Source organism: Zonotrichia leucophrys, chromosome 20 (genome assembly GCF_028769735.1).
Source record: "Zonotrichia leucophrys gambelii isolate GWCS_2022_RI chromosome 20, RI_Zleu_2.0, whole genome shotgun sequence".
Classification (NCBI taxonomy): Eukaryota; Metazoa; Chordata; class Aves; order Passeriformes; family Passerellidae; genus Zonotrichia; species Zonotrichia leucophrys.
Window position 1 is genome coordinate 239244 of NC_088189.1, and position 23410 is coordinate 262653.

Sequence of the window (23410 nt, forward strand, 5' to 3'; positions counted from 1 at the left end):
AACTAAGTCACTTAATCTCAAATTAGGAACAGACAGAGACAGTTTCTTAATGGGGTTTCGGTATTTTTTAAGGTGTGTCCCACCAACATGTTAGTTATTTGAGACCAGCTGGCCAAATGGACACACCAACACAAAGGAAAAGACACTGATTTCCATTGTAGGCTAATTATAAATTGCAGCAAGACAGCAGAAATATCTAAAATTAAGGTAGCTCAGTGATCAAAATATATCTTTTACATTAGGCAGCTTCCAGGAGACTTAATGAAATATTATGCTTTTTAGTGGAAATTGGATTCTCAACATCCCATCAGTTTGAGTTACATTGTCAGACAAAGGTAAACAATACCAATCCCTCGAGAAATCCAAATGTTACAGCAGGTTCCTCCAAAATTAAGCCAAACTACAGAGGAGCTTGGTAATGTCTCCTGTATAAAAAGAAACTTCTGCTTAAAGGGCACTAGAAACATTTTGTTTTCAAAATCTTAGTGTTCCAGGAAAGCTGTCTGGACAGTGCTGGAGTTAGGCTAACCTCAACTACAAACTGGCTAGAAAAACAGCTTCTAAGAGCTCTGAAGGAGTAGAAGATTAGTATCAAATGAACTGGGCTTTCTAAAGGAATGGTTTCTGTTAAAAAACACCCACATTTCTGAACTCTGTTTCATACAGAATTTTGGACTCTGGTAAACCTGGTAAAGGGTCCAAGTGAAGTGTTTCCCCTCCTATGCATCATTTCAGAGTCAGAATGCTTCAGGTAGATAACATTTTAAGTATTTTAAGTCTTTTAGATTTAATGGTGCAATTTTTTAAAGTTTAAACATCTATATCTCATCTAATTTTGAATGTAGGCATCACCTAATAATTTGTATTTAGGTTGCATAAATTCGGCATTATGAACTATAAAAAAACACAAAAAAATCTGAATATTACTGAAATTAGCTTTCACAGCTTAATGGTTCCAAAATTTCCCGGGGGTGGGGGGCGGGGGGGGGGGGAAGCAAGAAAGAAGAAGAAGAAAAAAAAGATGAAAAGACACAAATTTTGAGAAATTAGAATTTTCTCTGGAGAGAATACTGGTTTTACAGAATATCTGACTGGGTTGGCTGTTCTACTTGGCCATCACCAGTAAGAAAGTATAACTTGAAGCAGGAGGATTGTATTACAGGAAAGGGAGGTAGAAAAGAAGGGAGTGCAGAAAATGCACTGTAAATTCAGAACAGACCAAGACATGAGAATGAGACTGGGGCTGTGAAGGTGAAAAGCTCAGGAACAGAAATACCATATAATTGCTGCAGAAGCAAGTTGCCTTCTACTCTACCAATGCTATTTTAATTACAAGCAGCAGGTTTGAACAATACTTAAGGTTTATCAGGTGGGATGATGCAAAAAAAAATTACCAGGATAGGAAAGGAGGACAACCAACAGAGCACATGGGCTGTAAACACTGACAGCAACAGCCAAATCTTTATCTCTTTCCCACTCCCCTGGGCCCTGCATCTATTTTATGTTTGCTTAGTCTTCCACTTTCCCCTATCTTGGATTTTTAGCATTTTCCACATCACCCTCTTATGCTTAGCATAACTTCACAATATAAGCTGGCACCTTCACATTATTCCTGGAGATGCAGCTGCCCTCGGAAGCTTTCTGTCTGTAAGAACTCACCCTGAGCTTTAGCTGCACTGTTTTAATTCCTCTTTGGTCTGTACACTTCTCAAAGAGGCACTCTAATACTGCCTGGATTATTTATCCTACCACACAGTGATTTCTCTCTCCTATTGCCTAAATGAGAGAACTAGCCACGAACAGAGGAAATTTCCACCTATGACTCAGCCCTACAGAAGCAACAGAGAATACAGTGAATGATCAGTAAATGATCACAGCTTCCACCTACAAGTCTTCCGAAGGGTAGAACTGAAAATACAGAGAGACTCACCTTGATTTCCTCTTGCAATAGACCAGGAGATTATCAAATAGAAAGAACATTCTCTCCTGGATGTTTCCTGCTGAGATTTTTAACAAAGTCCCTTGCAGCAAGAGCTGTGTGCAAATATCTGTCAGATTTGACCCCTGAAACATAAAAAAGAAATTAACTTTCCTTTATGAGTGCACAATGAACTTCTTTTACTAACACGCCCTTATTTCATCTGCCATTAAACTGAAATAACTGATGCACTCATAAGGATTTCACCCAGATCTATTTGCCTTTCAAGTGAGATCTACCCATTAAAAATGTCAGCTCCAATCTAGCTCTAACACCTTCCTTTCTTTCATAATCTTCTTGTTCTGCTACAATTTAGCACCAGCCTGCACACACAAATACACTTTAAATTCCAAATTCCTCTGTGTGATGCTGCCCACACCTTCAAGAGTGTTTACACATCACAAAAGAAACAGAAATCCCTGTGCGCAACATGAGTCATTAAACCGTGCAGTTAACAGCCTCCAGGGAGCTTGCTGGTCCTGCATCCTACCTCCCATCCTTCGATGTGGGACTGCAACTGTTCAAGGGCTTCCAGTTTCTCCATCTGTCTCTTGGTCTCGTTGATATTTGTACAGACTGTCTTCATTGCCTGCAGTGCATTCTGGACAGCTGGGTGATCAGGATGCTTGGAGGGAGTCCTCTTAGCTAACTCCTTATAAAAAAAAAGAGAAAACATGGAAACTAAGAAGTGGTTCATGGAAAGGTTTGAGCATTAGCAAGCAATCCTACAAGAAAATGCCAGAACCATTGCAAAACTAAAGAGAATTTGGAGGCATTTTACTGCAGATGCTGTTCTCTATTCTTCATGTGTACAGGGTTAATATGAATGCTGTTAAATAAATGAGGCAATTGCTCATGTTAAATATTAAGAGAGCTACATTAAGAGAGCTCAAGTATGTTTTGCTGTGTCAGATATGTTTAGTTTGTATGTTTAGAAGGCTGGGGCACGTGTCCTGTCATCGAGACAAACAACACCTCTGCTCTGAAGGAGTCCACAAGAGTCTCTGCTTCACTTGTGTCAAAGCATAACAGCCCAGTTAAGCCCTGTCCACTGAAAAACAGCAGAGGCAAAACTCAGAACCTGACAATATTTGGCAAAAGGGGCAACCACTGTCAACTCACAATTAATCATTTTTTTTAGACCAATAGTATTTCATAGTCAGCCACAATTGAATAAGAATACATTAAAGAAATCTAAAATATGGCTGGTAATTTAACCTTGATACATAATATGGTGTTTAAGACTGAAATACTTAACTTTCTCACTATCTTTTGCCCCAGTGTATTATTTGGTTGTTTAAAAGTCCTGCGCTGCTGAATTGCATCATTCTGCACGAGACACAAGAATGAATTTGGATACAGCCAGAGAGCCTGCCCAGTACTGTGATCTGGAGCTAGACTGCTTCCACCCATCTGTGATTTACAGAGTAAAAGATGCACAGGAAAAGGAGGCTTGCTGCTACAAATGTCAGTTGATATCAAAATGAAATTCCCTGTGAAAGTCTTTACTCTACTTTTGCTGAAAGTGAGGCAAGAAAAGTAAATGTGCAAAAAGCAAAGGCAGGAGACAGGTGTTACTTTGGTGACACTAGCCTCTGTGATTGCAAAACAGATTACTCTCACTAAAAATCAGTGAAGTTCTGCAGCTGCAGTGTCACCCATACTGCACTGGGAACAGGTATGTACACACTAGCACTGTCGAAACATCCCATTCAGAAATATCCCCAAAACACAGAGAAAGACCTCTTCATTCACAGCATGCCCTGTTGCAACAAACAGCATCTTCCCCATGCCAGTCACACCCTGGGAGCAGGAGAGAAGGCTGGGACCAGCAGGGAGGGTGCTGGCTGGGACAGGCACTGCCCCTCCACAGCCCTGTCTGAAGCTGCCCAAGGCAAAGCCGTGCTATCCTGACACTGCCCTTTTTCCCAAAAGAGCAGAGCTCAGCACTTCTGAAACACAGCGAGAGAGCTCTGGGTACTTATTTCTTTTAGTGACACATTTATGATGTGTAAACTCTAAGAGCATTTGACAACATTTTCAAAGACAGCTGAAAGACAGCCCAGTATGGCAATACCTGGGTAACCCTTATCCTCCACAAAGCCCACAGACATCGCTGTCTGGAATTGCTATCTCCTGTACTGCAACTTGTGCGCTAATAGGGTCAGGAAATAAGGCTGCTGCCAGTTAGAGAGAACTACTTCTTGTCAGGAGTTTCTTAAAATAATTAATAAAAGACACTTTTCTTTTTTTCTTTTTTTTTAAGAAGTCTCTGACACCCTTCCCCATGTCCTCCCTCACTGCACAATATTGACTGTGTACTTCAAACTGACAGCAAATACACTTCGCAGCTGAAAGTTACACATTCCTTTATTTGAGAAATTCCTTCCTCCTACCTTTACTCCCCTGAGGACACTCGGACATGGCCTAACATGGACTTTGTCCATGGGCTGCTGACACTGTGCACTGGCTGGTGCAGATCCCTGCTGCCAGGCTGCCCTGCTCTGGCACACACCGACCATGGCCTCAGAGCTGCGACCCTCGCTGGCCTGCTGAGCAACAGAGCTTCACAGAGATAACAAGAGACAACACACTGCTTTATCAGTTCAAAAAGTTAAGTTAATCAGCAGTTCAGCTCCAAATGTACTAAAAAAAGAAAAAAAAAGGCAACAAAAACCCAAACCACTTTTCTGTAAACATATATGTTCCTGGCAGTTTTATACTTGTATTTTACAGCTTGTAATATTTGCCTTTACTAAGCAGAAAATAAATGATACATCAGACTTCCTCTGTGTGCCTGCAAATCACAATATTTTTTTTTATTCTGTGTACTGTTAAAACTTGTACTTTATGTCAATGTCTCTGCAGGGTAAACACTTGACAAGCAATGGTGGATCAGATAAAATAGATTAGCTTCAACATGCCACTAAATCTACAACATATGCTAACTTAAAATGCAATAAAAACATTTCTGGTTTTATAAATATCAGCAGTTATTTGTGATTTTATATATGTGTGGAAGAAAAAAGCATGATTTATAAATTGACAGTGCTCCTTAGAGCTCTTTAGGGAATAGACAATTTTTAATATTATGCTACATAGAATTGGATTTCAACCACACAATGTCATGAACCTAAGAGCAACACAACTTTTCTTGGAGGAGGGAAGGGGGAGAGAAAAAGCCAATTCTCCAAAGACAATCATATTCAATTACGGCCAAATAGAAGATTCTGTTTCTTGAACAGCTACAAGAGCAATGGAGAGATGAGGGAGGCAATAAGGTAAGTTTCCTTCATCCTGTTCTGTATTCCCACCAGTGGCTTCCATCTTTCCTTTTCCAAGTGCAGGCAGTGATTCATGAAGGCCTATGTATGCCTCACTGCTGGGCTCTCCTTTCCAGGGGATTCTGACTCTGGTGACTCCTCTCTGCATACAGGTTTTTCTGCCCCTCCCAGGGCCAGAAAAACTCTTCTCCACATGAAGCAATACATAACTACTGTTCTAATTGCCCATGGAGTTGTATGCCCTCAGATATTTTTAAAGGATTAAGGTGGAATGTGCATTTCTGGCTGGAGTCTGAGCAAATCGTCAACAGACCAGACCCCAGGCAAGGTCCAAGCCCTGAGGGCTCTGGGCTCCCAAGAGCAGCAGGGTGCGGCCGTCATGTGCTGTGCATTCCTCCTGTGCCAGAGGAAGGAGACAGAAGTGACTGTGCCTAATCCCCACACGATGGTGTGATTAACTCATGATTACCACTGCCCCAGGGTTTGCTTCTTGCTGACAGAAATGCTCTTTATTAAGGGGAAAAGACTATTTTTGTTCAGAGACTGGTTTACACAACAGCTGCTTCTACTCTTAAGCAGTAGAGTTGAGATTAGTTAATAGAATCCCACAATTAGAACAGGCGAGACAGAGCTGCCTTCACCCAAGCCCCATGTTAGAAGATCTGCTCGGCAAGTTCTCTGTGGGAACTCAGCACATCCCTCCGGATGTCCAGAGCTGCCGATGTTCCCATCGGGGGGCTCGGAGACCCTGGCATTCTGCCCGGAACACCTGGTGGCTTGATTTTGACCCTTCCAACGAATTGCCAGCTTGGCATGGGGATGTGAAAGCCACACAGGTTTGAATGGTATAAAAACAAGGTGTTCACAGGGTGAAAATGTAGGTTTTAGGATTTACTGGAATGGGGGTTATGGGGACAAGATGGAGGAATCAGGGCATGTCTAGTCCCTCTTCTTCCTCCTGTTCTCCATTTTCTGCTGTGATGTTAGCACTTGGGGATTGGTTTAGAATAGAAGTGCACTGTCTAACATAGGTGATAGGTATTGGGAATCAAAAGTAAATATGTTATATGTAGTTTGTAATATAAAAAGATGACACCACCTCAGGGGCGGTCAGAGTGCCTGTGGCTGCCTTGCTGAGCAGATCTCAGCTGGGCAAAAAGAAAATTTTTGTAGATAAGAAATAATAAACAACCTGAAGACCAAAAAAGCGAAGAGTCCAGACTCATTCTTCGAAAGCGCGGGCTGCCTCAGAACCATCCCACACATCTCGGGGCAGAGACAGACAGCCCGAGAGTTCTCCAGCCACCCACTCGTGCTGTGTGTCCTTCATCTCTGCTACCTTCCTTCTTCCCAAAAACCAATGCCCATCACAGCCAACAGTTTCATTTTGCTCCAGTCTAGTCCAAGCCCCTTTCTCAGTTATAGGAACTAATTTACTGACTGACAAATTCTACACTAATTTTCTTGTATGTTGTCTGAAGCAGACAAGAACTGCATTGGGGCACAAATACTAATATTGCTATTTCTCTATTTGTGCAGAGATTATGAAGTGCCATAGCTAAGTTTGAGTCCCATCCTTCAAACCACACAAAAGGCTTGCAAACTAGACAGAGAAAAAGCAACAAAAATTGTAAAACTCAAGCCCACAACCCCAATCAAAAAAACCTCAACAAACCCCACCCACACAAGAAGATCCCACCCTCTCCCCCTTCTCCCCAGAAAAAATCCCCAAACTGAAAAATCCACCCAAAAACCTGTTTACAGTCAGGCACTTCAAACCTGCAAAGTATGTGTCACAAAAAATGGGAAACTATAAATAAAATTGAAACATATTGGCCACCATCATCTGGATCATTGTTATGTCTCCATCATATGTTAGTTTAAAAAACCCAAACAGCTTCATCAGAGCATGAGAAAACATAAGGTCACGTGTTGCAGGATGATATATTTCATTGGAAATTACTGCAAAGCTTACAGTGGATCAGTACTTGGAGATATTCTAGTGTATTATTCCTAATTAAGTAACTCAAATCAACTCCATGACAGATTTTATTGTTTTGAAGAAGAACACACATATATGTTATTAAGTTGTTACAGTATTTAAAATATGTGCCTTACCTTACTACTTCAGTTTACTTTCAAACACAATCGAGTCTGAATTACCTTGTGCATACTAGCTTTATCAAACCCACCTACTCGGCTACATTAAATACTCACATTAGACAAGGTCATATCAAAGTTACCAGATAATCTGGATATTCACAAACTCTTGCCGAAAACAAAGTAAAAGAGGAAAGTAGGCTAGCTTTGGTCTAAGACTCTTCTCATCAACTAGATTACAATAGTATCTGTTTGCCCTGGGAATTAGATAAAGCAAGATCCAATCCCCATGAATACAAAAGAGCTATTTCAGGAGCCATAACTGAAGTTCAGGAGCAAAGGGAGAGCAAACACTTAATTTGAAGGTTGCGCTATTTTTAAATCTATCTCTTTTTTTCCCTTGCTTGGAGAGCTGCATTTTCCTGGTCAGCATAAATAAAATCTGGCTGTGTTTTCCCTTAAGTGTTCTCATGTCTGAGACATTTGTGTCTGCTCTGGTAATTTATGCTAGCAACTATCAAATAACTCTTGAATGGGACACAACTTATTTGCTATGAATTCACTATCTTTGAGAATCAGAATCAATCACACTTTATAATGGTCACTGATATTTTCTGAGCTGAACAACTCCTAATGTTATGGTATTATTTCACCGACTGAGGCAGATTTGTTGCCTATTGAACACTTAATTCTTCTTTGCTTTTTCTTAAAACTTTTATTTCCTATCCAGGAAGTTTCAACTAGTGTGTGATCTTTATCAGCCTGTGTACAAGAAGAAATCCATAGCAAAATGGAATGCAGCCCCACAAGATGCCCCATCACAGCCCCTCCCTGCAAAGCTGTTTGTTCAACAGGTACACATGGGTCTGGGTCAGCACCCCCAGGACCAAGCGTAGGCACAGGTAGGGCAAATTCATCTTTACCCCACTGTGGCTAGAAAGCAAGAAACTCTGTTTCAGTGGTATTGGCTTCGGCTTTCAAAGAAAGGATGTTTGGTCCGCAGGAGTTTTGACATACATTCATCAGAGAATTCTTACTTTCTTCCAGAACTCATAAAGGGACTTTTCTTTCAAAATGTGAAGGAAAGTATTTCTATTTTTTTTTTAACTACTTTCCTTTTAGTAAACACAGTGTGACTCTAGCTGAGGAAGAGACTGACATCATGGAAGATTGATGACTGTTAGCCACAGAGTATCTACCAGGCCACTGGGACGCAAGCTCTCCCAGAAACTGCTTTCTCCTTTTCCCTCTTCTTGTCCCCACCAGGCAGGTGACCCAGCCCTGACCAGGAGGGATGAGAGGCAAGTTAGCTCTTTTCAGGTCCTTTATGCTTTATCTTCTCTGGCAAGAATATTAGCAAGGGGGCCAATTAGTGCCACATACCATCGTCATTTCTGGATTGACACCTCCGCATTGGGAACTCGTCTGAGACAACCAAAGAATTTTCAAACAAGCTGCCACACAGCTGTCCGAAGATACAGGATTTTGATCATTACTGACCTGCTCACCATCAAACTAGAGACCTTGTCAGGAGAAATATAACCCATCATGAGTCCCCAGAGCCATCCAGTCCCTCAGAACACAGGCACAATTCTAGCTGAACTCAGTTTTACAGGAAGTGGCTCAAATAGCCTGCACAAGCCTCAATAAACATCTGAAGAGCACTGAAGTCAAAAGGCTTTGGTTAGTTAGTAAGTCACCCTGTCTGCTCTACCCAGACCATAACAGGATTTAGCAGCCTGCCAGCATCAGGGAGCTTTTTGCCCGTACCCATAAAAAGCAATTTTCTTCAGAGAAAATCCAACTTTCAGAAGTGTAAATCAGGAAAGCAATAGTGGCAACAAAAGTCAGGGCTAAAAAAAAAGCAGAATCACTCCAAGAATAAAACAATCATCTCAAGAAGTACTTTCTCTGGTTTACCTTGAGCAGAAGAGGATATTTGCAAATTCTCTGAATTGGAGTCAGCAGATAACCCTCTAGCGGAATGTCTGTAGTCTTTCTGCCTCCCAAGAGCATGCAACCCTATAATCAAAAAAAGAAACAAATGTTACCTCAGACACAAAGCTTTCAGATGATTTTTGACACAATTTTGTATTTCTAAAACATGCCTTATGGTGAGAAAGCACTTTACCATACCTAAGGTACAGGAAATGGCATTTCATTCACTATACAGTCATCAAGTCTGACATACGACCATCAAGTCTGCAAAGCTCTGCAGGCATCAGCAAAAGAAACTCTGCAGTGGATAACAATGGCTGCGCAGAATAGTATCTTCTCAGAGAAATACTATACAGCTGGTGACTCAAAAACTATTCTAACAATATGATGGCAAACAGCAAACCTAGATGGACCATTACTTAAAATAATCCAATTTACCTCCACAACGGATACGACCTGTTGTCTTTGTTCACTATGTAAAGTTGTATACTGTCGGTCCAGAAAACTCTTGAAGGCTAAAATAAAGCCTACTAACTAGTAATCATGTAATTAACTTTAGTCCAATTGTTATGTTTGAACTGAACTGGAATTGAAACAAATTAGTCATCTGCATAACATCCACCACTTCTCTGGCAAAACATTATGCCTGAGCACAGCTGGACAAACAGCCTGGGCACACTGGCTGGCTAACCAGCACACATGGAACTTCTCCACAGTTTATGGAAATTCATTTCTCAGGATTGATATAGAAGGGGAGTTTAAGAACAGGGGATGACAGTGGGAAAAAAACAACTCTTATAGTCCTTGAACTGTCCTTAATTTGTAACAATAATCTGTAATCTTTGTGACAAATCAATACTGCCCTACTGTAAGCTTTTTACACATTCCCTGATGATTCTACTACTGGTTGCTGCCAGAGACAGGTAAGAACTTCAGGTGGCCTTCAAGTCTATTTCAGATAAACTATGTCCACATTCCTATGCTCAACCATATATGGACTTTGCTCCAAAAGTCACTCCAGTTGCAAACCTGTCCTGTCAACACAGAAGTTGAACTTTAAATGCAGTTCAGCCAAGAAGTGCCTCCTTTGAGGCATCACCAGTAGTGTTTTTCCCTGTGAAATGCATGCTGTGGCTCAGACACACTCGGAAATCTAGTGAGCTTTCTGGCTGTAGCCAGAATTCTTCTCTTCAAGGAATGTCCACAGGCATCATACATTAAATCTCCTTAGTCCCAACTGGTATTTTTAAGAGACAATTGTCTGTAAAATAACCTGTCCCCAGGCTATTCTAGATCTGTGGCATTGGCTACCCAGCTCACAATACTCCCTGTCCAATTTCCAAGTCCCAAGTGATTCAATTCTTACCATCTCTTTTTTCAGCCGTCTCTCTAGCTCTGGGCTCAACACTGCCCTTTAACACTTACTGACTTTTCAGACACATTCTCACATTCTATGTTTCAGCAGCTGTGAGGGGGCAATTGGGCCAAATCTATCTTCACAAGTAAAGCTTTGTCCTTTAGTGCTGCCTTCTCAGCATAGCAGCATTGTAGCACTGGTTTGGGAGGCAGAGAAGGGAAGGGACGCCTGGAAGAAACTACAGCACCACAGCTAAGCAGACACATCAGTGCAGCCCTTCTTCCCATATTTACTGCAATTTTAAGTCTCTTGGATTCAGGTGCTGCAGCAAGCCACAGTAGACAGTGTGACATCTTTGTTGTCCCTCGTAATCAGTTTGCCAGCTGCTGTCTCTAACACGAACAGAAAACTTTGTCAATTCAGTGGAAGTGGAGAACATTCTGAAGGCTGGGAAAGACATGGTTTACATGCACCTTCCCTCACCTTTCTCATTGGTTTCCCTCAGCAGAAGCACCCAAAAAAAACCTCATGAACAAGGTAAGGGTCATTTAGTAATTTAAAGTAATGGTTTAACAAGGTTCATTAAAACTCAGACATGACAAAGTGACTCTGCCTACGCAGCAGCACGAGGGTAGGCTCCCTCTGCGGCCTGTATCTTGTGGCTAAAGGAATGCTCTGGCCCTGCTTGTGACTGATGCTTATATGTCGCTGTACTACACTGGGAAAGAACAGAACTTTCACAGGAAGCAAAAAAAAAAAAAAAAGAGCAGAAAGAAAAGCAGGTCCTTTGCAAGAAAAAGAGTCTTCATTTCACTTCACAGAATTTACTAGGAAAAAAGCTGATGCGACAAATTATTCCCTCACCTATGTGCCACCCCCGTTACAAATGCCACTCATCCATGGTCAAGAACACAAGACATTCAAAAATCAAGCAGAATTCGGGTGAAAGTAAAGAAGAGAAACAACCAAGAAAGGAAAGTAAGGAATGCAGCAGTAGAAGGCAGTGCCCACTGACTGCTTCTCCTTCCAGTCCAGCCTCCAAGGCATGTTTGAAGGCTATATGGCCACAGTCCCTCCTTGGATGGCAGTTAGGTTACTTTTGATTTGAGCAGCAATGATGCACTCAAAACAATTCATCCGGATTACATTTCATGCCCACAACTGGATTCATAGAGAAAAGGGTGCCAGAAGCAGGTCACATTTTTTTCATTAGCCTGCAAATGGTGAATTGGTCAGAGAACTGAGCAGGGGATCAAATCCAATGGGAACTAGCCTCAGTCTTGCTGCTGACTTATTGCATTATTTCTTTCATCTGTGCTTGTTTTTCTGTTATTTTCTTCTTTTAAAAAGAAAATCTTCCTTGTTTCCACTGCTATCACTCCTGCTGGTACTGCTCAGTTCTGTGCCTCAAGTCATCAGTGATTTCAGTACCCCTCCACCCTGAGTGCTCCATACCTGGCAGTGGGTAATACCTGCAAAATGCCCAGCATTCCTGGGATAGCAAAGAGTTGTTATGAGCACAGGGCAAAGTCAGATCATTGAGTCAAGAGTGCTAGAGAAAGTGCTTACCAGAAGGAATGTTCTCACTGTGGGGATCTTGTTCAATTCCATCAGCAGTCTGAGTGCCTTCTCATGGTTGCTACAGTACTCCTCATACACAAAGAATTTGTCTTTCTGCAAGGAAAAACAAAGTGACTTATTGACTCAGACACCATTGGAGAGATTATTCTGCCGCAGTCTGCTACCAAATTATTTATAAACAGAGGTGGACTCCAAGCGGCATTAGCACTGGAGTTTTCAGGAAGTGGGTGACACTCTTAATGTGAGTAATGTATGTAGGTTCTCACTAATTCCTGACTTACTGTTGTAAGTTAACAGAGACTTTTCTGAGCACTGAGACTTTCAGCACTTTTCCTCTTAATGCTTCACTGAGATCATTGGTATTCTTTCCTGAAAGGAGGAATTTTGCTATCTTGGGATGGAAGTAGCCAGAAGCAAAACAAAGCCAGGAGCAAGGGCGCTCACCACTCCTGCAGGAGGAAGAAAGCCAAGTGGAAGAGGCAAGGCCTGAAAAAAGCTCTGAGATCTAGAGGGGAACTATAACACAAAGCAGGCAGCTGGAAATCCCCTGCCTTTCAACAGCGAGAAGCCAGGCCTCAGTAGGTTGGCTGGTTTACTGTGTTCTGAAACAAGCAGCAGACAAAACTTAACAGATATATATAATAGTTTCTGTAACTGGAAGAATTTCACCAAATACACACCAAATACCCAATGTATTACAGATAATAAGGGAAGGGAAGGGTAGCTTCACAATTACATTGAGCTACTAACACTGGGACATGTCACACCCACCAGTACATGTTGGAATGAAATCCCCTGTTAAGAAATGAAGGTCAGCTGGTAGGTCAGGGTCAGCAAGTTCTGTTCTACTGATCTTCAGAATCAAACACAGTGCAACTCCTTCTGTCTAAAATGATCAGAGATGCTGAACCCATTGCAAACACTAGCTATCTGGAAACACTGGAGTGATTCACAAAAGAAGCAGGAACAACTATTTCCATGCTGAGCAGATACAGCAAGAGCCGAGTTGATCCTCTCAAAGCTGGGAGGAAGGGCTGAACTTTCAGCAGCTATATTCAGAGCTTCCACTATTGCATTCACCAGAATAAAAGGAGGGTCATGAGATTGTATTACGCTTTAGGCAAAATGAATGATTCAGAAGCCAAAAAACATCGGTTTTGAGTGCTTCTCAGGATAGCACTTTATTTCCTGGTTCAGGTTAGCTTCTATGCCATAATGCAGCACCATGTGGAGGAACCCAGAAAAGCTAATTTGCAGATCAAAAATAATTTCAAAGCATTAGCGTGGCACTCCGCAGGGTAATATGTGAGGCTTTCTCAGAGCACCAAGACATGTAGCCAATGCCTTCCAGAGTTTGCTGTTGCATTCACAGCAGGATTCTGGTCTGAAAACATTCTATCTGAACCTTTTAATCTCCCCAAAATTTTGAAGTTAATTTTTTTGAGTTTTGATTGGAGTCCAAGCACTCTTCCTGTGTCAGCTGAAGGTACTTTCAGCATCTAGGTACATTTAAGACCACTCACAGTGATCCAAGCAAAGAACTACTGCCAGCTGAAGGAGTTTGGGAAAACATGGGACTGCAGCTTCAGTCACTGGGTATTCCCTTTGCTATTGTCATAACGGAAAGAAATTGCATTTATATTACTTTAGGAGAATTTGACATTCTGGTCAGATGTTCAGTGGTAGCTATACATGTTCAGAATCTGTAAAATGCTTTTGGGTTTGGTTTAATTAATTTTTCCTTTCCTTGTACTTCAAAAGAAAGAACTGAGAATAAATAGATGTATGTCCAAACACAAGAACAATGGTACAGAGCAAATAAAACAACAGCCACAAAGGGTATGGTGCAAAGAGATGGAATGCAGATGTTCAGGACTTTTATCCTTCATCAGCAGCCATTCATGTTGCATTGGGGTGCAATACTAGGAAGCTGCAAGGAAACAAAAGTTTCTGACCACCAGATGCAGGAAAAGGCAGGCCTGGGTCCACAGCACAATAGAAAAAAGGCAACAGGATTGTTGTCAACCATAAAAACAGGAGAGTTACAGAGTAAAACAGACATAGAAGTTTTTCCCACATCTCCACTCACTTCTCAACTCCCTGGATGCACACAAGTACCATGCTTGACACAAAAACCAGCAGTCATTAACACAGAATCATCTGTTACATCAGTGCACACAAAATGTCACTGGTCAGGTTTCTGACTGCAGCTTTGAGTGCCCGGAGTTTAGGAGGCTATATTTATATGATGACAAAATCCTTTTGCTAAAGCTCAAGACAGTACAATAATTATACACACACCAGAGTGCTTTCCTCAAGTCTTTCCCAGCTGTACCCCATGCCATTGACCCACAAATATGAGAACTATGCTTAAAATTGCTCCATGTCTGAAGTGTTTCATTTCCTCTGTGGGTGATACTCAGTCCTAGGTTCTCCCATAGCCTGGTGAGGAAATTATCAGTTACATAATTACAGACGTTAGCCCAGGAATTCTGAACCTGCGGCTGCTCTAGGTTAAAGTGCAATTATGGTCAGAGATGCGACCAGATAAAAATGGCACTTTCTTACTCAGCAAATCTGCTGGATACACAGCTAGACCTTCTGTTTTAGTGACAGAAGTAAGACTGTACTGTTCTCAGTTTGGTTAAAATAAGTCTTTAACCATTAGTTTATTCTCCAAACATATTATTTTAGATCCATTAGTACTGCCTACAAATTAATGCAAATTTGAAAACCATTTTGACTAGAAAAAGCAAATAAGACATTTAGAAAACTACAATATTTTATTTGAACATATTTTTAACAAGGCATGGCATTTTCTTGTTTCAAAGCAGGCTGAAACCAACCTTGTCAACATCAAAAACCTGAACAGAAGACATAACTCTCAATGTAACAATATCTCCGATGACACAGACTTACTTTAGATCAGTAAAACTGATCACTCATGCAACATTTCTCCAAAAAATTATCATAACACACATTTCCCTAGAACAAGATTCTAGCTATTACATTCCCAAACCTCTAGCAATATGGCAATATCAGAAATAAAGGATCAGACAATTCTCTGCCCTTACGCTCAGTCACACACAGTCACACCCTTTCCTGCCCTGCAAAAGCAAGCTTGTGCTCACAAGGTGTGATCACTCCACTGCCAGCCCATGTGCCCTCTTCTGAGACATGTCTCACATACTCTTTTTGTTTAAGGCTGTACACTGGATTTGGAATGAGTATTCAAGGATGTTCTACACCACCTGTTGCAGCCACACTGCACCGCAGCTCCAGAGTAAACTCTAGCACCTACCATCAGACAATGAATTTCTGATCACCCAACCAAATGGAGTACAGTAGGGCAGACAATGTCTGTCTTCTGATGCAAAACAATTTTTCACACCTGAGTATCAGAGCAAGCACATTTCATCATCTCTTATAATACTTCCAAAAGACAGTATGCAATAATTTCTTTTTTGGAATTCTTGCAAAATCTGCTTGCTTGCTTTAGGTGCTACTCAAGACTTGAATCCTTCTGAACTAAAGGTCCTTGGGACAACACTGGGCCCAGAACAACTACCATCCCTTGATGTATTCAAAAAAGGTGTCAGTGTGGCTGGCACTTGAGCACATGGTTTAATGGCAAACATGGTGGTGGTGCTGGGACTTGATGGTCCTAAAGGTCTTTTCCAACCTTAACAATTCCATGATTCTATAAAAGCAGCGTTCTGTTTCTGAAGGCTGGTGGATCGTTGCCAAGTAAGGTTCTTCTAGGCCAAGACAGACCAGGAAAAGTCAGGCCTATGTAGACTCTAGAGGACATTAAGGATACACAAATCTTATGAAGAGGACCCAAGCACTGCAGCCTGATGGAACTCCACATGGTGAATCTGGGGATTGCTACAAGAATATACAATACACAAACTTAGAGAAAACATGGTCCACTAGAAAAATACAGTGTCTGGATAAAACAGTGCTTCAAGAATTCTCAAGCTATTCACCAAATTTTTAAGTATTTTTAAAACCAAGTTTCTAAAGAAAAGCACCTCTGCTAACATTCGGCTGCTGACAAGTACTGGACTCCTAATCAGGATGAGGAATGACCTTGATAGGTGATCACAACAGTGGATACACCAATACATTCAAGATTCAGGGGCCTTTTGTCACTTCCTCACTGCAAGCTCCCCACAGGACTCACTGTGATTTGATGATAATGAAAAAGCAGCACTGAGAGAGTTCCAGCACTACTTCTGAGCATATTGCAACAGAACACGCCCAAACAAAAGACTAAAGAAATGTTCCCCATGGTCTCCCTGGGTGAAACAGTGAGAGCGTGTGCTGTGAGGAAAGCTCCTGAGCCCCGCCGGGACACGCAGCGCTGGCAGCGAGCGGCTGCTGCAACCCGCGACCCAGGCTGCTGCAAGGGCTGCACGGACACCCAGGCTGCTGCAACCCGCGACCCAGGCTGCTGCAAGGGCTGCACGGACACCCAGGCTGCTGCAAGGGCTGCACGGACACCCAGGCTGCTGCAAGGGCTGCACGGACACCCAGGCTGCTGCAAGGGCTGCACGGACACCCAGGCTGCTGCAAGGGCTGTTTGGGCAGGGAGCATGAACATCACACACCCCTGCCTGCAATACCAGGCAAGCACCTGCAGGAATACTGATTCTGAGGCACTTGAAATTGTACTGCATTTTTGAAACTTTGAAAACAAAAGCAGACAAATTCTCAGCAATAAAATGTGATCAAATGGGTGAGAAAAAAATGAAAAAATTCAACAGGAAAGGGAAGAGTTTCTTAAAATACATCGTTGTTTAGTTCAGTTTGATGTGGTGTCCATTGTTCTAGCCTCATTCACAAGTTTTTTCCCACCCTACCTACAACTTTCATACAAGACACACATTGTCATAGCATTGCTACAAGCCTTAGAGATTAGGGCTTGCTAAGGGGCTGGAGAGCTTATGACAGGAAACTGTATTTTCAGATAGCATTAAGTCATTGTACTTACAAATTTTAAGAAAACATTTCCCAGTTCATGCTGAGACTGGGGTTCTGGTTGCAAACAAAATTCCAGAGCAGCCAGGAACTCCTTGTGAACACCAAGAATGTCTTCAATGTTAGAAAATAAGATCTGAAACATAAGGAGAAAAACATTGCTCATTTTTAATACATGTCAGCGGTTTTTGCTACGTACTAATGCCAAAATACTGTGGAGCTCTAGACTTACCATGAGAGGATCCAGAGCTCAGACAGGGACTTGTAAAGAATGAATTACACTGTATTTGCCCCTTTCCTAGCTCCCTATAAAAATCTTTACATCGACTGAAACACCTGCTGTAAATTAAGGCTATCTTTGCAGACCCCTGAGCATGATAAATACCAACAACCTCTTTTAAGTCTTGAGAATATTTCCTATGAGAACATCCAGGTAAATGGAACCACAAGGCCAAATTCATTTTGCAGGAGACAGAAGCAGGGAGTGGTTTGCCTTTCCCTCCCATGCATTAGAAATCCCTTTCTGTAAGAAAGGGACTTGAAGGTATCACACACAAGGGTGTACCTGTAAATAGGAGACAAAATCTGCTGTATGGATCCAGCTTTACACTGCTCAGAGTACAGAATAGCGTACATTTCTCACAAACCTCAAGAGCAGCATTTAGAGTTCCCTTTCACTGACCTCAGTGACACCAAAAGGCACATGTAGAGGGGAAGAGGCCCCTTGTTCAACCTTGTATTAAAAGGTAATAGCGACAGTTAAATGATCCCTGTGATTAGAATACACATGTGCATATGTGTACAAGGTGAGATTTTTTGCCAAATAACTACAGGAAAGTGTTTCGTGTATTTATGACATTAATGAACAACATGCACCCCCTGTGACCACAGGCACTAGAGAAGCCTGTACCTCACAGTTCTCTACGTCCCTTAACTATTGCCAGGGCAAAATTCATTCAGCAACCTCCTCATGCAAGGGTCTCACAATATGTAGATCTCCCACAAAAACCCAATTCCTTTCCACAAAAACACAAAGGAAAATTCTTGCCTCCTTCTCTCAAGCCCTATCAAATTTTTATTAGTAGAAAACAGCAGATGCAAATTGGCTAACTGAATACTGTCAAGCCAAATAGACAAGGGCCGTGGATTCCCCGCCATTCCTCTCAAAAACATTGGAATGACCCCTCAGTACTCTACTCAGCATTTCACAAATCTTGCCAAAAGTTAGCATTTCTGACAACACTACACTGTTGTCAAATTTTACTAAAATTAGCTGGTGAGATGAAAAATTACTGGAAGATGACAGCTATAAGAACGGGCAAACAGATTGACAGATAAACTATCAACATGAGCTCCTTTCTTAGGGAATCAGCTTAATAATAAGCATCAATATGACAAGAGGATATCTGGTATTCATATCCCTGAATCTAGCCTTTCCTTGCAAATCACTTCACCTACCAAGAAAACAAGGAAGACAGAAGAAATACCTTAACATTCTCCTCTGTTATGTACTTCTCAGCTTTGTCCACAGCATTCTGTCGGATCCGGTGAAGAAATGCCTGCAGACATAAAAGAAGATTTATGTTCCAATTGTTTGATAATAGTTTGGTTTCACTCTTTTGTTTCCTCTAGGTTCCCATCCACACAGTTTGGCTGATTACCTTTAAGACTGAAAGAAGGTAAACATTTAGGAGCTCCCCAGCACAGATACCCCAGGCTGCACACAGGCACTACCAAAGACATTGCCCACAAGCTGTTGGGCTTTGCTTGACAATAAACGTCTTCTCTTTGTGGAAGCTTTTAGCTTTAATTATCTGTTACTTGCAGTAGACAACAGCAGGGTCCATTCGCTCCTCGGAAGGTTTCCCCTGTCCCTGGGGCGGCGCGCTTGGCCCACAGAGGTGTGTGTCAGCAAGGGACTGCAGCAACAGGGAAGGGACAGTCACCCTGCTAGAGCTGAGACACATCAGAGCCATGAGCTGGGGCTAGGGACAAGTTCAACAGTCTCAGTATGCGGGGAAGGGAAATGGAAATCACCAGACAGTGCCTGTGATACACTGTCCTGTTCACTTTATTTCAGTGGGTTAAAAAAAGACAAAGCAATGCTAGAACTTTTCACTTAGGTTGGGTTTCCCCTTCTCTCAGCTCAGCACAACTCTGGATTTAACAGCCAAATCAATAAAAAGCTGCCAGATACAAATGGACAGTGATCTGAATATCAGCCTGAAAAGCATAACTCTGGCTACTGGAAGTTGGGAGGACCTACTTGCATTTGCACTGAACACACCCACAAACCTATTTGATTCAGTAAAAAGAGTTTAGAAAAGAATACTTCATGGGATTTCCATCTCAAGACTCCACTGGTTTAGCAACTACTGGCTAAAAGGCACTCCTGAACTGAGAGCAGGGGATTTTCCTATCCACAGGCATCAGCAGAGATGGAAATACCTACAGGAGAGACTGAGGACAGAATCTGCTGCAATAAACTACATAACGTCTGCAAAGAAGGGAAAAGAGCTTTACTCTCTGGTCCTGTCAGTGATTTCTAACTTGCCTCCCATACAAAGGAGTGAGCCCTGGGGAATGCAGTGAACAAGGATGAAAGAACTTCTCTTACCCACCTGAGAGAGTGAGGGGAAGTTGGTCATGTCTTTATTTAGGGCACAAAGCAGCTTTCTTACAGCTTGATAACAAAAAGCCTTTAAAAGCTGAACTATTCCTGAGCAAGGTCCATGTCAACTGGTGCACACTCCTCTTTTGCTTTTCCCCTTTTGCCTGCTGGGATCAGCAGCAGCTTACAACATGTTAAGAAGCAATGCCACTGAACCAAACTTACAGCTTATGGAATGCCTTCATCTCTGGTGTTTTGCTTGGCACACAGTGAACAGGTTCCTCTGGCTTTCAGCTCTAAAAGGGGCACGTCTCTGTTCCAGCTAAGGCATTGCTCTCTGTCATTCATCAGCCATTCACACTTTACAGGGCAGGTACCAGTAAAAAAGACATTAATTAATGAAGCACAGAGACCCTACATTTGTTTTTAGCCCTGGATTTTCAACCCGCTTTTAAACAAATTTCAGGGACCATAACCACATTGCTCCTCTAGTACTGATAAACAGAAAGATCTTGGCTAGATTCCAGCTAGATACGGAGAACTCAAAGGAGTTTGTGGGGACTAAGAAGTTTGAAGAATAGATTCCTGCATCAAAGGAACAGGACACGTGCTAGTGACAGAAGGGTTATTTTGTAAGGGCTAGCCAGTTCATCCTGACAATAATCTGGCCAGGAACTGCAGCACTCAGCAGCAGTCAAGGAACTGCATGAGATGAAGTGTTCAGCATGATTCCTGATGACAGGAGGAATAGCTGCTGCACTCCCACTTCAGCTCTGGGTGTGAGAGCTCAGCATTAGTAACCAGGCACCTGAGTCATACAAGGTGGCACATCATTCTAGAGACGCTCATTCGCTAACAGTAAGTCAGGCAGTGATTTTCCTTGCTTTAATCACAAACATGTTTGGAGACAACAAACCCAACTGAAATGATCAATTAATCTACATAATTAGCAGCTCCACTGGTGACTAATAATTACCTGCACGTCAGTCCCAGTATGAAGGGTCTAATAATAGAAAGCTGTATACAGGAAGTGCAAATCACATTAGTTGTTACAGGCCACTCAATAAAAAAGTGGAGACTGTTAATCTAAAAAAAGCTTTTCTGTGATGTTTGTCTGAAAAGACCACATGATGCGAGCACAAGAAAGGGAGAAAAGAAGATAGGAAAAACAAATGAAAAATAAAAAAGGCATAGAAGCAGAGAGAGGAAGAAGGATGAAAGACCTTGAAGGGAAACAATCAACTTTGTAGATAGTCTTTCAAATCTCCTACAGCTTCTGATTTGCCTTCATGCACATGGACAGCAGTCTATCCAGTAATAATAAAACAAGACAGTTACAAAATATTTTGGCCTTACAAATTTAATAAGTCTACTTTCTGAAATGCAATTCCCCTCAAATTAACAAAACTTAGTGGATGCAGAACAAGTTTGTTCCCCATTTTTCAATACCTACTAAGGTGCAAGAAGAATCTTTTGCAACACAGTCATTCAATAATAGTATGAACCAATGCTATTAACAGCAGCTCACGGATAAGCTGCATGTCGTTCAATGAACACCACTTCTTCCAACACTCCTGCTTGAAAGAACCTTTCGAGATGTTATTGACATTCAATCACATTCCCAAACTTCTCCAGTGATTTTTTTGCGCTGTGTTATTAGTCTAAGTATCTGTACCCGCATAACTCAGTACTGTGACACAACTCAAGAATATTACACAATAGCGCAACCTTTGGGAAGAATGCTTGATATTTATGACTTTATTACTAGAAATCATTCTTATTTGACCAGAACTCACAATGTGATGCCAAAAGAGGAAGTGATAGTGATGAATATTTTAAAACATTATCTATGATCATGCTATATTATTTACAATCCAAAATATTTTGTTATAGATGAGGAAGTAGTTTTTAAAGTGAAAGCCTTCTGGCACTAAAGTTAGGAGACATCTCTCTGCTGCTCAACTTTACATCTAACAAGAATATAAATCAAGGGTCGTTCCTTGGCACTTTTAAACGAGCTTCAGGGAGCCACAGTTAACCTTCCATCCACAACACCTTTAATATGGCAGCAACAGCACAAGGCAGGGTGAGGCATGGGTCCCATTTCTTTGGAGACTGGGAAATAACCTTAGGACTCTGATAATTTCCTGACACTGCAAGATGATCACAATCACCTCTCCATTGCAATCAAGAGCAGAAATGTTAGTGGCACACTGTGGTTCTCTATCTGAAATTCATAGTATAACTGAATCAAACAAGCAGATCCTAATGTTGAGACTGAAACTGATGAAAGACACAAAGAGGCTTTTCCTTCTATATTATTGTACTGGTCAGGACTTACAAGGATAACAATTTCACAAAAACAATAATGGCTGCATCATTTCTTAAACCCCACTCTGCATGCCCTGCACTCGATGCTTCACTGTGCTCACACTGGGCCAGGTCTGAGCAACCCAAGCTGTTTGTTTGGGCAGCAGAGGAAGACAGAAGCACTGGAAGAGCCTATGGATCCAGAACAAGAACAGGTCATGGCACAAGGCAGGGAAAAAATGGGAAACCAGGCTGATCAATTTTCATACTGCTGACAAAGATTGTAAAGGCCCCATCTTCCATATTTATGTGCTCAGTATTAGGAAAACAGTCCGGAGAAAACTTGTTTTGGTTTAAAATTCAGTGGTAACATAACGTTTATTTGTGCACTGTAAGCTGTTGTCCCAGAGGTCTGCTATTCCCAAACTCAGCAGGCCACAGCTGATGCTTCTCATGTCATGCATAAGCACAACTTACAGTTTGTCTTACAGTACAAAGTCTTGCAGGATTCAAGCAAATCTATGACAAATTAGAATGAGCAGTGAAATGTTTCCTTTCTGCTTCACATCATGCTGGACACATTCCTTCCAATACAGACTAACAGAAACATACTACAAATCTAGAATGAAATTTAAATATAAAAGTTCATTTCATTAAGTAAGTACTTTTTAATGGCCCCTTTTGTATGAAAGTGGTTTTTTTTTCTATTCACAGTCCTCATAATCCACTGTTTCAATGAAATATCATTGTTTTGAGTGTCTTTGCAGCACCTCTAAACCACAAAAGCACAAAATATATTTTAAGGAAACAATCAGGTAATTGTTAGTTGTTGTCACATGAAACAGTTGCACACATGAAACACACGAAGCAACTGGGATAACACTTAAATGCTTTTCATATGAGCCTTGTTGAACTCAGCTTGTAGCCTTAACCAGGGAAAACCAGTATTTTCCATCTTCTATGTAGCAGAAGTAACACAAGCAAAACACTTGGGATGAGGCAGTGACAGTTTGCTCATGCCCCTTCTCATAATTCATGTTTAAGGCAGACAGTTCCTCAAACATTCAGAAATAGCAAGAGACTTCTTACTAAACAGCAAGGGAGGCCAAGTGTGCCTGCCCCTGAGGGAAATGAAAAGGAGAACAGAAACAGGCAGCGGTGAGGCAACTGGTCCCCATGTTGCTGGAGTAGAACAACTTAAAGCACAATCCTGTAAAACCTGTTTCCTGAACAGCTGACTGGAATGCCACATTGCACTTAAGAGAAAA

The 23410-nt window shown here is 41.7% G+C and overlaps 1 protein-coding gene across 3 annotated transcripts in view; it reads right to left on the reverse strand.

Annotated features, from left to right (window-relative positions):
- Positions 1-23410, reverse strand: part of PREX1 (phosphatidylinositol-3,4,5-trisphosphate dependent Rac exchange factor 1) — a 111130-nt gene that overhangs the window by 42786 nt on the left and 44934 nt on the right. For all 3 annotated transcript variants that reach the window (XM_064730256.1, XM_064730255.1, XM_064730254.1), the window contains exons 2-7: positions 18709-18780; positions 17235-17357; positions 12227-12331; positions 9283-9384; positions 2469-2630; positions 1931-2064 (exon numbers count right to left, since the gene is read on the reverse strand). In XM_064730256.1, coding sequence (XP_064586326.1) covers positions 1931-2064; positions 2469-2630; positions 9283-9384; positions 12227-12331; positions 17235-17357; positions 18709-18780 — 698 coding nt within the window. The remainder of the gene's footprint in view (positions 1-1930; positions 2065-2468; positions 2631-9282; positions 9385-12226; positions 12332-17234; positions 17358-18708; positions 18781-23410) is intronic.